The sequence below is a fragment of the Prunus mume genome, linkage group LG1 (genome assembly GCF_029339155.1).
Source record: "Prunus mume cultivar Tortuosa linkage group LG1, ASM2933915v1, whole genome shotgun sequence".
Lineage (NCBI taxonomy): Eukaryota > Viridiplantae > Streptophyta > Magnoliopsida > Rosales > Rosaceae > Prunus > Prunus mume.
The window spans coordinates 2,559,943-2,575,362 of record NC_142698.1 but is presented as its reverse complement, the minus strand read 5'-3'; the positions used below and the strand labels follow the sequence as shown (position 1 = coordinate 2,575,362).

Genomic DNA, 15,420 nt, shown 5'->3' with positions numbered 1-15,420 from the left:
ATTCAAGACTAGTAAAAATGCAAGCCCTGCATCTTCTTATCTTTGCATTCCATGTGCAATCAATTTAAGGGAAGATAATAAAGAATCTACATGTATAGAAAGGCCAGAAGGTAAAAAGGCTGCTAAGAAATTGTCAAGATAGGAAAAGGATAAAAATCCAATGGGTGGCAATGTAGAGTCTGCAATAGATGTTCAAAAATCCAAGAATTAAGAAAACATAAACTAGAACATGCACGTAGACAAGATGAGCAATTCCAATTGATGTATGCTGCAGAGCAAAAGCAACTTGCTATTAGGCGTGAAGAAGTTCAAATTCAACATCAAAGTGAGGATTCTAGAATAATGGTAATGGATACTACTAACATGCTACCAATGCAAGCATAATACATGATAGGCCTTCAAAAAGACATCTTGGCAAAAAGATCTGGCAATAGTTAAAAGTCTATTTCTATAAGTGCAATGCATTTGAACCTTTTTTTTATTGCAGGTTAAAACTTTGTTCCTTTCATATGGTTTTGAACGAATATGGTTTTGAACGAATTCCATTAGTCCTAGAGAACACTCACGTGTAGGTTCTATATTCGGAATTTCCCCCATTCTATCAAAGTTACAGATTTGACGACAATATCCCTCATCATGTTGCTCCTCCTCAATAACCATATTATGCATGCAGACATAATATCTTTCATTGTGTTTTGGTCCCCATAAATGAGCTGATCCTCGCATAATACCAAAATGTGATTGAAGCACCCCGTTCGACATCTTTTCTAACTGACTCTTGAGCAGCAACAAAATATTTCTTCTTATTTTTCTATGGACCAGAGATTGTTTTTACAAATGTTGACCACATTGGATATATACCATCAGGGAGATTTCCATGGTATAATCGTTACCATTAATTGAATTAGTTGACTGGAGGAGCGTGGCCTTCAACTAGTTCATTGAAAATGGAAGATCGGTCTAAGACGTTGATATCATTATGGGATTCTGGTAACCCAGAAAAGGCATGCCATATCCAAAGATTATATGAAGCCCATACTAACCAAATAATTGTTGGTTCATGGAAATGACCGAATACATACCTTGCCACGCATATGGACAATTTTTCCATCTCCAATGCATGTAGTCAATGCTCCCCAACATCCCAGGAAAGTCGTGTTGTTCCCTAATTGCAAGCAATCTTGCGATGTCATTTCTGTTTGGTGATCTCAAGTACTCATCACCAAAGGTTGCAACAATTGCCTTGATAAATCTTTTTAGACTCTCTAAAGCAGTGCTTTCACCAATCCTCACATATTTATCCACGTTATCAGCGGCATTGCCACAAGCAAACATCCTTAGTGTGGCTGCGATCTTTTTAAAGGATGGCAAACTAAGAAGTTCAACAGCATTCCTTCATCGAATAAAGTAAGGATCGTAATTTTCCACCTCACTTTTAAGTCGAAGAACAATGTTGCGGGTTAACTAATTTTCCTTCATGAGGTAAGGTGGATCAACTAAATAATCTTGATAAATATTTCAACCACCTCAAGCTATGTTGTGTGGAACGCAGCACAACATTCAACAAAACCACGAAGCCTTGATGTTAATCCCTCATTGGATAGATTCTCTGTTTTTATATGTGCAAGCAAACCATCTTCATATTGCTCATCAAGGACATCGTTGTCGAAGAGAATATTACATAGAAAATGACTTGCTATAGAATGATGTGCCACGGATAATATTGAGAAAATGAAGGAATGGAGTGAAGATATGTTCTTATTTATAGATAGACAATATGTCATTTTGGGGAAGAAAAAAAAAAAAAACCTCTAAAACCTGTTGGAAAAGTAGATTTTAAGAAATAAAAAAATATTCGAGGTTAGCTAAAATAGAGAACATTGCTAAAGGAACCACCTTTTAAGTGCCCATTTGGCTTGCTTATTTGGAGTGATAAGTGATTTTTTAAAAAAATATTGGGAAGCCCAGCCTGTTTGGTAACCTATGAGAAAATCACTTAAAGGCTGGTTTGGCGTCATAATGTACTGATTAATTTGTCTGATAGTATTAATATGTTTCGGAGATCTTGACTGTTTATCCATAATATTATAAGGTGTTTGGTGCTGTTCCGGATAAATACTGATTAAGTTATACTGTGTTTGTGCTCTTTATTCCAGATAACATCATATCACACTATTTTTTATATGGAAAAACTATATAGAAACCCCCAAACTATAGGGTCATTTTCAAGTTCATACTCACCTTTAGAGACATTTATGAGTACATACTCAAACTTCCAGAAAACCTACAAATTGCCCACTGCCGTTATTGGTGTCAGTTAGTAAGTAGTAAATCTTGTCGATATGGTGAATGTGGTTCTATTTTTTAATGCGTGACTTACAGGTGTGACAAATAAATAATAAAAATTATTGTACCGTTAAAATAATTTTATATCATATTAAAATCATTAAAATGAAAAACAAAACAAAAACTCTCTCTTCTTCCTACCCAGCCAACCCTCTCTCCCTCTTGACTCAACCCCACCTCTCAGCCATCCCTCTCTCTCTTGTCGCCCACCCCCAAACCCAACTCTCTTTCTCTCTCCTTCTCTTCTTCCCTTCCCCCCAAAAAAAATTAGATCAACCTGGAGACTAGGGATTTGAGCTAGCGAAGGTTAGGGTTTCATTAGTTGGTGAGGGCGAGAGCTTTTTTCTGTTTACAATTTTCACAAGAAAACATCGGAAAGCCTCGATCGAGCTCTGGTTGCTACCTCCATTTTCTCTTGCCACGCTTGCCGCTTGCCAAGCGCGTTAAGTGAATTGCAACTTCTAGATATTTTTTAGGATGGCAACGGCTGGAGATTTTCCAACTTATTCGTCAGTGTGGCTAGGCCATATACGCGAACCGTCGTTTAGAGGATGGCAATTGCCGGGATTTTCCCGCTTCTTCGTTGGCGAAATTTCTGATGTCCGTGGATGGCACGAACCCTTGGGCTTGGAAGTTGAAAAGCCCTTGTCCCGGTATGCGACGCCATGTCAACGTTGTTGAGTCGCGGAGCAACCCATAGTTTAAGGTTAGGGATGGCTATTGGGTTTGGGACGCTGCTGAAGATTTTTTTATTATTGTATTTTTATTTTTATTCCTTTAATAGAATATTCATATTTTTTTATAAAAATATTTGAAATTATAATTTTTAATTAATTTTTTGTCCACATGGAAGTCCATGTCATTAAAAATGGGTCCCACCTTTGATACATCAACATTTAACAAATTCACTAACGATTTGGCTAACGGAGAGGGTTATTTGTAAGTTTTCTGGGAGTTTGAGTATATACTCGTAAATGTCTCTAAAGGTAGTTATGAACTTGAAAATGACCTTATAGTTTGGGAGAGGGGGTTTATGTAGTTTTTCCTTTTTTTTATTTAAATTCTTTGATAATTTAATGAAAATTTAAATTCATAGGGAAATTAGGGAATAATTTAGTGGGAAGTTAAAAAGGCTTTTAATTTACATGCTACTTCTTTCCATTAATCCCATATATCCATCCATCATCATGAATTTTCTTAAATACATTTTAGTTAATTTAGATAACTAAAATTTAATTTCTAGCATTCACCAATTAAATTGAACAATCCAATCATACACCAAACTGAAGCTTACCAAACTCATCCACTCATCCACTCCCCGGCAACCAAACCCATGATTTGTGGTTGCTTCTCCAAAACATCGAATTTCAATTCAATGCAAAACATAGACAAATAAATAATTCCACGATGCAATTACATTCATAACCTAATTTCCACAAAAATGAAAACTCGTAACCTAATTTACACAAAATTTAATCATAGATGAAATATATAAAGAAGGAGAAGATGAAGACAAGAGAATAGAGAAGAAGAATATTGGATAGAGTATGAGAGAGAGAGAGAGAGAGAGAGATGAATGGATAATTGGAGAAGAGTGAAGAGAATAACTTGTGGAGGAACCCTAGGGAGAAGATGATGAAAATAGGATTTTTCACGTGAATGTGTGTGTTCTTTTTCCTTGACTGTATAATTAAGCGTGTATTATCTAAGCCGTAAGTCGGGGTGTGTGGGTATTATCGAAATCACATTAGTATTGACATTAACTACCTTTTACAGATATTTAAGAATAATTTGACATTTTTTGCCGCTGCAAAAGTTTCATCATCATTTCCACCTCCTAACCTTTCAGAGATTGCATTTGTAGGTGTGTTTAGTTTCTTTTATTTCATCGATGCAATCCGATTGATTTTTTTTAATTCCCTTTTTGAGTACTTTACTTATGATGTGATTTATGAATTCATAATATTGAGTGTGTTAAGTTTTCCATTATTGTGGCGAAATAACATATTTCATGTATTAGAAAAGTGTAAATGCTTTTATCCTAGGACCTAGAAGAGTTATCGCCAGTGGTTTCATCGCAACTTTATTTTGATAAGCATGTGATTACCTCAGTTTTTATAGTTGGGTTAAGCTTTTTCCCAAGGAGTGAATTACGACGAACCTTTTCCTCTCACTTTCAGGGAGAACTAGTTTGTATGCCTATGTTTGTTAATTACTTATGGATGTGATGCAGATCTATTGCTTCTGAAAGTTTACTTTTCTTATATGTGCAGGTGTTTATTTTGTTCTCTGTGACTGATCATTATTCTTTGAGATCCTTGCTCTAGCATATCTTAAAGGTGCGGATTGTTTCTTCAGTTCTAGTTTACTTTCTTAGTTGTAAATTTATGTTTCATTATTGTCTTGCCTTTTGTTTTTTCTTTTCTTGTCTTTATGCCGCTTATCCATAGTTACCTTATTTTCTTACATGCACTGGCCTATTTTGTACTGGACATTACCTTGATTTTCTGGAAAACCTCAAGCCTCTTAGAACATAATCATTAGTGAAGATATGATTCTGGAAAGTTCTATTACGAGACCGCTTGCATGTATTTGACTAGTTCACCCTTTTCCTGCCCATCACTTTTTTTGATGTTTGTTGAGGTTTGCAGAATGGGAGCTGTAATCCTCTCTAATGGAAACCATTCCTATAATTTGGCCTTGGAGAAAGGTCTTCTAGAGTTGCACTGTGGCGAGTTTGTTGCTTTGCCAAACCTTACCTCCTTATGGAGTTGTTGAATGCCAATTAGAAAAAAGGAATCTTCTATATTTTACAACATGATATGATGAATAGGTAGTTGTCTTCCTTTATACTGTATTATTGAATACAACGATGAACTGATGTTAGAATATATATATATATATATATATATGTATGTGTGTTGATAGATGAACATCTATGCACTGTTCATATTAGAGAAACATTTGTGTACTGCATTTGAGTTGTGGCTGTTCACCCGTTTTGTTTTTGTTCCTGTGATGGTAGGGTAAAGTTCCCCATTGCCTTGAAAACCATTAACTGGTCAACAAGTCAACTTTCTTTAGTGTGCAGCGTGCCACTATTGCTAGCAATAACAATTCTAGCACACTTTTTAAAATAGATAACTTGCACCCCAAGTTACTGATTTCTTAAACAAACGATTATGAATTTGGATGAGGAATATCTCCCAAGTAAGTTCTTTTCCTACCTCAGACTGGTGAGGACTTCACAATTTATCTCAAGATAAGATTGGTATCTGCCGAGAATAAATGATAATAAAATGGACTGTTTCAAGTTTCAGCGGAACTACCTTTTACAAAACTAGAGAGGGAAAAATCAACTCTAGAAAGACAAAAAGGTGGCTGAAATTCAATTTATGCCTAGGCGTAAGCTTCGATCCGGGCCGATGGTATGTCTTGGCGATCTGAATTGTCGCAGCCTTCAATGCTAAGCAGGTTGTAAATCGATACCAAAGTTTAATTTTGACAAAGCTTCAATCTATTTCGAGCTGGAAGGCTTTTTGAGCACGGCAGAACTATAACTTCGGTCCGAACAGGCGTATGGTTGACTTGAGGTTACCGAGCCGAGAACTGCACTATGGTACTGGCATCGCTTTGCTGGTCACGGCTCTCTATAAATTTTTTGAGGATTTCATATTTGTGAAAACTCGAACTCCTTGTTTTAGCTTGTGCTGAACCAAATTTGTAACAAGAGAAGTCTCGTTTTGAATGACTTATTTCTCTAAGTCTGAACCTGGAAGTTTCTTGATCTATAGCTGACTTCTTTTGTGGCTCAAATGAGCTTTTGGTTGTTTCAGTTTGCTTTGAAGGCTCTCAGTGATCAAGTGATCATTTTGAGTTTTCGCCTTTGGTTGATTTTTGATTGTTTCATTGATTGATGATTTTTTTTGCCCTGTTCACTCCCTCTTATATTTATAAGAAATGCTTAGGAATAGGGTAATTCTTTTAATAATGGCGGCAAAATTTCTCAAAAGATCTCTTAATTTTAAATACAAAGAAAAATGGATTTTATGCAGTTCTGCAGATAGGCTAACGGTGCTCCTATGGCAATCACTTCCTTGTATTTGGAAAGAGAACCTAACCCTTTCTAACTCAATCTGCCCCTTCAGAGAGCTCAACCATGATGGTTAGTCCATATATATATATATATATATATATAGATAAATTGATCTTCTGTTTTGCAGAGTTTTTCGTGAGATGTCATCTTTACTGTACCTGTCCCAATTTTATTTCTCTTATCTTTCTGATTGATATTGTTGACTTTCAAAGTTTTTAGATAGTCACGTAGGCTTCTCGTGGGCTCCCTTGAGAATAGTTCCTTAAAAAAGATCTATTGATTTGCTCCTAGGCCTTTGAGAGAGATGGTAGTAGATTTTGGCCCAATCTAATTCTTTAATTTGCCTAAAATGTAATTGCCATTTATTTTGGCATTTTTTACATTTCTTGCCACTTTTGAAAAGATTGGGCCTCACTCGATCCGATAATTGGAAGCCCAGCTCTTTATTCTTTTTGTTTTATGGGCCTTTCTGAGAAGTGGGCCGGTCATGAGATTTCTTTTGGCCCAAATAGTGGCTAGTTTGGTTTGTTTTATAATTCGCTTGTATACCTATTATTTTCTTTTGTGCTTATATATAATGTCTTTGTTGCAATAAGATGGCAAAGAAGAATAGTAACTTCACCACAACTGAAAATGTTGCAAGTGGATCCCGAAAATTGTCAGTATTGTGGAATGCTCAAACTATAGCCATCTTCATTGACCTTTGTATCAAGGAGGTGGATCTAGGCAATCGTCCCGGTACTCACTTTAATAAAGTTGGATGGGTAAGGTTGGTTACAAATATTAGTAAAGAGATAAGAAGATCTTATGAAAAATTACAATTAAAAAACAAGTGGGATTTACTAAAAAAATTTACGGAAATTATGGAAAGCACAGGATCGCTTTCAACATTCTAGCGCGACTGTGAGCAGATATTTTAGTATCTTACTTGATGTTGTATGTCGTTTGTCTTTGGATGTAATTAAACCATTGGAAAATGCATTTAAGAACATTCCAATGGAAATCCTACAAGTTTCTAGATATATGCTTCATTTCAAGGTAACTATTGCATCTACTACTCTTAAATATTTGTCTATGTTTTATTATGTTATAAATAATATTATGTTTGTCTTTTTATCGTACCTCCTTCTAATCAAATACCATTTATTGGTAGAAAGGGGATATCTACCCAAAATGTGATGGCTACATAAAATTTTGACATGCAATTTATATTTGCATGTGCTTGATGGGAAGGCACGGCCCATGACACAAGGATATTTCTATTGGCTTTGCGTGATCAAACTTTGAATTTTCCTAAACCTCCAAATGGTACTATTTCTATCTAAACAAAAAAAAAATTCATATAATTTAAATTTAAGTTTTTTACATTGTGCGTAATCAATTAAATTTCTTTTTTAGGAAAATATTATCTAGTAGATGCGGGATACCCACAAATGAGAGGCTACTTAGGACCATATAAAGATGAAAGATATCATCTTCCTGATTTTCATAGGGGTGTTCAATCGACGGGTCATAAAGAGGTATTTAATCATGCAAACTCTTCCCTAAAAAGTGTTATTGAACGCACTTTTGGAGTATGGAAAAAGAGATGGAGTATTTTACGAGACATTGTTGGAAAAACAACAATTAGTGACTATTTAAAATAACTATATAAATGGAATTTAAAACAATATGTAATACATAATATAGTATATAAACAACAAATTAAACTAACTTGGATTCGAGATAGAGGCTTCCAGAGTTGATGCAATGTCTTAAAAACAGTAATTTCACCCCTTCTCGGTGCTTGAAGTTCTACATGTGACTCCCTCCTAGGATTCAACTATCTGTATTCTAAGCCTTAGCACTTGGACTTAGAATCTGGCGAACTTTGATTGTTTTCCTCTCAGACAATGTGAAATGCTTGTAGAATACTTTTTCTGTGTCAAACGAATGAGGCTTCATTTGATTTAAATAAACTTCTGAAACTTTATCAGAAGAGTCACATTTGTTAGAAATAGTTAATAAAACTAATCTGAATTAATAAAAAATTATTATTTCGAAACCAAAAAATAATAATTTTAAATCTGAAAGTGCCCCAATGCCCAAGGTCCATCTTTTTTATTATTAAATATTATATAATTTTCAAAGCCCAAATCGTTTTTGAAGCCCAGTTTGCTTCCACTTAGCCCACTTCCATGTACTAAGTGTGAGACTTCCACACTTATAAAGACCTCACTCTTTATACTTTCTATCAATGTAGGACAAAGGTTCCTGAATTTCATTCAAACTTCCAATAGACATGCCTGGTTATCCTTTTGCAAAACAAGTAAAAATAGTTATTGCAACCATGTCACTTCATAACGATATAAGAATACATGCCAAATGTGATTGTCATTTTGATAAAAGTGAAGATGACCTAAATGGTATTCAAGGTGAAGAGATTGAGATTGTAGGGGGTTTTTTGTTCGACACAGCCTGACAGAATAGGCTGGGCTTTGTCTTTGAAGAAGACAACGAGCAAAATCCCCTAAATGCCTGAGTTCGAAAAACAAGCTCCCAAGAGAGTTTTTAGAAAATCTAATGAGATTTTAAAAGAACACTCTCAAGATCACTTCACTAACACCCAAATAAGCATGAGGATTTCGCTAATGGCTCAGCCTGAGGAGTATGTGGCATGAGCTAAGCTTTCATGAGTTTAGCAGTTTGAGAGAGAGAGAGAACACGGCATGAATTTCTTAAAGAGTATCAAATCTAACCAAGAATGAAGGAAAACTTAGCAAGGTTTTATCTCAGGGGAAGAAGAAAACAACGGAGAAAGGGGATTGGGTGGCTTGAGTAAATTCCAGATTGCTTGACAAAGCTTGGTCAAGCTCTGGGTCGTTGAGTTGTGGATGTCTTTTCTGGGTAGCAAAAGTCTCCTTTTATAGGCGCTAGGAGCTCTAATTTCGTCTGGTTTTCCTCTTCCTTTTTCTTTGGCAGCTCCTACTTAGCCCTATTTTGATGAATTTCTCCATCCAAGGGGCATGGGTAAGGAACCCTTCATGGTTCCAATGGCTTGACGCATATTGGGCTTTCACCACGGAGGGGAAAGCGCCATACCGCTTCCATACGTTTTCCTCCCGAGTGCAGCTTACGGAGGAAAAGGGAGAGATGGAGCCTTTGTCCGATGGACACTTCTCTCACCCCCATGGATTTCCTCTGGTCTTACCTGTAGCTCCCTTATGACCATTGTTTGAATTCAAACGGGATAGGGCTCGACGCAGATTTTTGCAATTTGTGGGCTTGGGCTTGTACATAAGGTATTGGGTCATCCTTGGCTTTGTTGCTTCTATCATTTGACAAAGTGCTTTGTCAAGCTGCTGGAAAGGCTTTCCCTCTAATTCTATTGATGTGGGCTGGGCTAAATATCTTGTAGGTTCTTGGTGTCTTCCTAGAGCATGGGTCAATTTTTTCTCCTCTCTCTCATGCTAACCCATATGCTTGGGTTCTAGGAACGGGCTTGAGTTCCAAAGCCCCCAAGTGGCTTTGAAACCTACGCCTTTGAACCTCAATGGGCCCCGTGATTGCTCGTTTCCCTCCATACCACAACCTTCTCAGTAATGCAGCCCCGGTTAATTTCGTGGCTTGGGCCCACTTAAGCTCGTGACGTAGCTTGGTATTAGAATGCGCATGATTTCTATGCTTGTGCTTGGGGTTTTATTATGCCATGATAGGCTATAGTCGGGCCAAGTAGCGCCGAATGAGCATGTGAGCGTGATTTAGTAATATCGGTATGTCCTTGGCTCCTTTTGCACGTGCTTGTTTAGCATGATTTGTCGCTTGTAGCTTGTGTTGGCGGCTTTATAAATTTTCTTTTATCCCGATTGAGCTTATTTTGCATCCAATCACTCATATTGGGCTAAGGGTTAATTTGGGCTTAGCCCCTTGGATTTTTGGGCCTCAACATTAGCCCCCTTGATTATTGGGGCCATGAATAGCTTTGAGATGGGTCAAATAATCAAACCTGCCCAAAAGAAAATCAAACCAGCTGCTACGTGACCTTCTCGTTTCCCACGTGTGTGCTGCCATGATTATTTTCCAGCGGTCTCTTGCATTCCCCAGGTACGCTTCCATCAATCTTGTTTTATTTTATTTTTCTTTCCTTTTCTTCTCTTGTTTTCTCTTTGTCTCTCGACTCTCCTTCAGGCGCGAGCCCTAAAACTAGTTGCCCCCTTTTCGTTTTTGCTGGTTTCTTTTCATACACAGGTCTAGAGAACCCTTGGGAAATGAGAAATCACAGTTGAGGTCTCAACCACAATCACCGTTGGTTACGCCATGACCGCTCGCAATCATCCGGGAAAAGCCACGATTCTTCTTTAAAATCCTTCAAATTTCTTCGATTCGCTCTTCAATCCGTCCAAAACCAAGCTTAGCAAAGTCACTTGGCGAAGTGTGGAGCAATTTCTACCTGGAGTGTAATCATAAGCGGTTCCTCCTTTCGACAATTAAGTCTGGAAGAATTCAATAATATGAGTAAGCATCGCTCTGTTTTTCGTTTTACATCTCGTTTCGGGCACATGCATCTATACATACACATATACATACGCATATATGTACATGTGGAGGCACCCTTTATATTTTTTTTTGAGAATTCTCATGAACAGGGCACTTTTCTCGGTCTGGGTTTCATCTAATTTCCCAAGCCCTAGGCTCGAATTTCGGGCATAGACCACTGATTTGGGATTTTAAGCGTGCTTGAGGCGATATCTTACCTTGATTAACCACAAAACCTCTAGATGGTGTCGAAGCATGGTGGAAGGAACAGGAACAGCCACTCCATGGCTTCCTTCGCATATTTTATCCCTGTGATTCATTTTCTCCTCTTTTTCTTTTAGCACCAGATAATCTTTTCCCCTCTCATAGGAAAGATTTGCATGATGATATTGAATTGGTCTCCTTTTTCTTTCTTGATGTGGTCTTGGCATGATATTACAGAGATGTGCGCGTTCAACAATTCGTGAAGGTGCTGGAACTTATGCATTTTGTTCTTTCTTCCTCTCTTTTTTTTCGCAGTGTCAGTGACTTAGTAGGCCTGCCATGGCGTCCACTGACCTTCCGCCGATCATGCTAGACCATCTCTACTCCATGGATGACAATCTTAAAGCAGAAGGGCCGCTCCTGTTGCTTGAAGATGCCCGTAAAAATCCCGTTGTTGGTGATGAGCCATCCCCTGAGGCTGCTCCTGTAATTAATCCTGCCTCCATATCCAGATGCTGCATTGAAAAGGGCCTCTTTCCAGCCGTTCCCCTATTCTTCCAATATCCTGCGGCATCGGTAAAGGTTGGTCAGAATGGGTGACCGTGAACTGCGGGATCCATCCACATGCAACATCCTGCGCAGAGCACAAGTCCTTGATGCCATCTTCCTTTCCAAATTGTGGGACATCCATATCGAAGCGAAGATGCTTCGTCACGTGGTCCGGAGGTGGAGCACCGCTACTCACACCTTTGTGTGCTCATGGGGAATTTACGCTACCCTGAAGATGTGGCGAATATCTCTCGCCTTCCCTGTCATGGCGCACCGTAGTCCTTTCGCACGCCTCACTCCAGAAGAAATAGATAACCTTGCAGTCTTTAAGCAGGCGCCCCACCTCTCCCAAAGACTTCACTCCGGTTTAGCAATCGGATACAATATTTTGGGATGTAAGCAACGAGTCCTGCCTTGGCGCCTTTATAGCTGGGCTTGGGCGGCTCGTGCTCTGGACTTTTCTCATCGCTTCATGAGCGTGTATTTCCTTGGCTTTGGCCATAGCGAGGCGATACTATCCCCTTAGCCCCCATGTTCCTGGGACATCTATACCATCTACTTAATTGAACCCAACTTCTGGAAAAGAGTGCATCAGGAACCATGGGCGTGGAGACCCTCCTAAATTCTGGTTTCTTGCAGGTGTTCTTGTGGGAGCGTCTCAAAGGGTTGGATGCATTCACTCCCTCATTCGCATGCTATAAAGTTGGCTGACTGGGGCAATGGTTCCTTTATGCCAAACAATCTTCCATTAGTTTGCAGGTGGTTCAAGAGAATGCAGAGGAAAGGCCAGAATTTCTTAAAGCTGCTAGACAATGTCGAGAATTTTGTCTTCGGTCCTTCGGCACTCGAGAGACCTTCACTTTCGTCTCTATAACGACATCGCTGATACGATTGAGATTCCAGTATCAGCAGAGTGACCTCGGAAGTATGCTTTGTTGAATGTTGCTCCCATCCCCTTGCCTATTCTTGGGGATAATCGCGCAGAGATTTCGTGACCTACTCCACAACGAGTCAGCAAAGAGCTGGCTTGACCAAGGGTTCCCGTAGTCCCAACCATGGTGACCCCTTTGCACTACACAGGATCTTCTGGAGCAACATGACCACATACCAGCCAGTTGCCCATCGTTTTAGCGAGCAAGGCGAGGGTTGGTGGCTTTTCAGGCTACCAAGCTTACGAACGCTGTCTCTCTTCCTTCCGTGAGTTCCAATCCTTTCCTGTGACATTTGCCTCCTACAACGGCTCGTCTTGTGGGCTTGGAGAGAAAGCCATCCCTCTTAGCCAAAAACGCAACTTGCCCTTCATTTCCAAGAGTGGTGACATTGTTAGAATTTCCTAGATGAAGCCAAAGTGGTACAGAGTCCCTGGCGGCCGAAGAGTCTGCAACGAGCAAAGAGGGAAGTAGAAGAGGAGCGAAATGTGAGTGAGAAGCAAACTGCCGAGTAAACCCAAAGGTTCATTCAAGGTAGCCCAGAGTGGCCTCCTCGAACCAAAAGCAACTCCGGACAGCCACAGTCTTGAAAGCTCACAGATCCGGCAGCCGGGTCGCCTGCAAGGTGGCCGAAACTACCCTCTCCTGTAGTGTTCTTGACTTCAGTACTCTTCATGCCTCTTTTGCTTATGCGTGCATGATATGTGGGTAGATACTTATTTATTATATACATATTTTTTTATATAGGGAAAATGGGTACCACCCAAAGAGAAAGAGAAGTGACACACCGGATCTCTCAGACCCCTAAACGCCAAGCGGCGATTCTACATGCGAGATTTTCCGAACACGCACCAAGATCGCTGAAGCTGCGGAACCCCAACTGTGGTGAGTTGGCGATGATAGTGATGATAATGACGCCACCGAATCCGAGGCTAATGTTCCGGGGCAAGAGAACGTTGATGATGCTAGTGAAGATTCCGAGGACTTCAAATGAGGGTTGCGCGAGGATGCATTTGCTTATTCCATGACTATCCAGAGGACAAGGTGGTTCGGATGTTTCTTCGAGTCCATTGTGCGGACACGCCCGCTTTAGCGCCGAGCGGATGGCAGCGGTTTTAAGCTTTGTCCCCTCTTCTTCCTCACACCATAATCTGTACACTTGACGCTGCGGCTCATCCGCAGTTATTGACATTGCCGAGGACCCAAACCCCGCTATGCCATTGTTGATCCCGACTTCCGAGGTATCCGCACTCGATAATATTCTATTTACCTTCTTCTCCTACTCATCCGCCAATACCCATTGCCTCGCCAATTATCACGTACTAATCCTTGCATGCACCCCTTTCTTTTTTGCAGTGTTGAGCATCTCGCTTCAAATTTGGAAATTGTGCCCGTAGTACCCTCTTCCTTCAACACATTCGATATTAATCGTCGAGGCAACCTCACAGGATCTCTCTAACCATGACACTAACGGATTCTCGGGATGAAATGCCTACGCCCTCGATTCTGAGACTTTACCACCTATCTTCCAAGATTTTCCGGAGGGACCTTGATCCGCCATTTCGCGACCTTTCCAAAGCCTTCGAGCAACACCTTTGTCGCCCATACAACTCTCGCCCGCCCCATCTCACGCTCAACCACTTCTCAGGCGGCATGTGGCCTAGTCCCCAGCACTTCTTCCGGGTTCAATGTGACAATCACGAAACGCCAGCTATCATTTGCGCCACGGAATGTCGAGTAACACCTCGCAGCACGCCTTGGCTGAGTGGGAGGAATCATTTATCGCCTTCATGGCTTTTGACAGCGGCACTCGGTGTCCTCCGATCGCAAATGAACTCGCCGCTTCTACCATCGGTTTAATGGTTACACACTCTTCCGGGAATTTTGTTTATCCCGAGACAAACGCGGCGAAGAAATTTCGACAAGTACGGGATTTCATGGACATGACTGTATTACTTTTCATTCTCAGGTCAGCTCCGCCCTCGGCTTGGTGCTCCATGGATGGATATCGTGCATTTCTGGACATTATCGATCACAGCTCCTCGCGGGATGCGATTTGCAGGCTATGACTCAGGCTTCGAAAGCGTAGTCTCTTCAACTCGTGAAGGTTTGGCTAAATCTTGCATTTGGGGCACAGGCGCATAACATGAAGTCAAATCCCGGCCCGATGAAATAAGAGCAGCAAGGCTTTGGTCTTCAAGCAACCGAATCGGAAAACCCAGGAATTGCATGGCCTCCTTTCGCCCAAGGTATCTCTTCCGAGAGTGCTAAGCTGTGTGATGGAGGATAAGATCTTCTCACGGGGCCTCCTCCGTTCCCTTCTAGCCATCCTTTGAGGCTCGTGACTTTTCGTCCTTCCCTCATGTTTCCTCATTCTACATATGTTCAATGTTACTCTGATTTCTCCTAACATTCCCCCTTTTTTTTTTGTTCTGTTTTACAGGTCGCGTTTTGCTTGGTGTAGGATTGACTAGCTTGACACATTCTAGAATTTCGTTCGAGATTGAAGCACACATTACTTCTTAGCGTGTATAGCTTGATTTTGACTTATGTTGTAAAACTTGTACTGTGGCAGCTTGGCCTTTTAGTGTTGTTGTGTTCCAGCTGCCGGAACCTATGTTCCTTTTTTTTTCTTTTGCCAGAAACACATTGTAGCTCTTATTCGACATGTATAAAATGCCTGGTTGGTAGAATCCTTTGCTTGAATTTTAGATCGGGTATCATTTTGAAGCATGGTGGTTGTTTGCCAAAGTTTTGTTAGGATGGCCCTTTGACACTGCT

The 15,420-nt window shown here is 40.1% G+C and overlaps 1 protein-coding gene and 1 pseudogene across 1 annotated transcript; one reads left to right on the top strand and one right to left on the bottom strand.

Moving 5' to 3' along the window:
* Positions 1-904: 904 nt before the first annotated feature.
* On the bottom strand, positions 905-1,335 carry LOC148920691 (uncharacterized). Its single transcript, XM_089046829.1, has 2 exons — positions 1,083-1,335; positions 905-987 (listed from the first exon to the last, which is right to left on the bottom strand). Exons 1-2 carry the CDS (start codon positions 1,333-1,335, stop codon positions 905-907), a joined length of 336 nt encoding a protein of 111 aa, XP_088902955.1.
* Positions 1,336-7,038: 5,703 nt separating this feature from the next.
* On the top strand, positions 7,039-8,088 carry LOC148920690 (uncharacterized; annotated as a pseudogene).
* Positions 8,089-15,420: the final 7,332 nt, after the last annotated feature.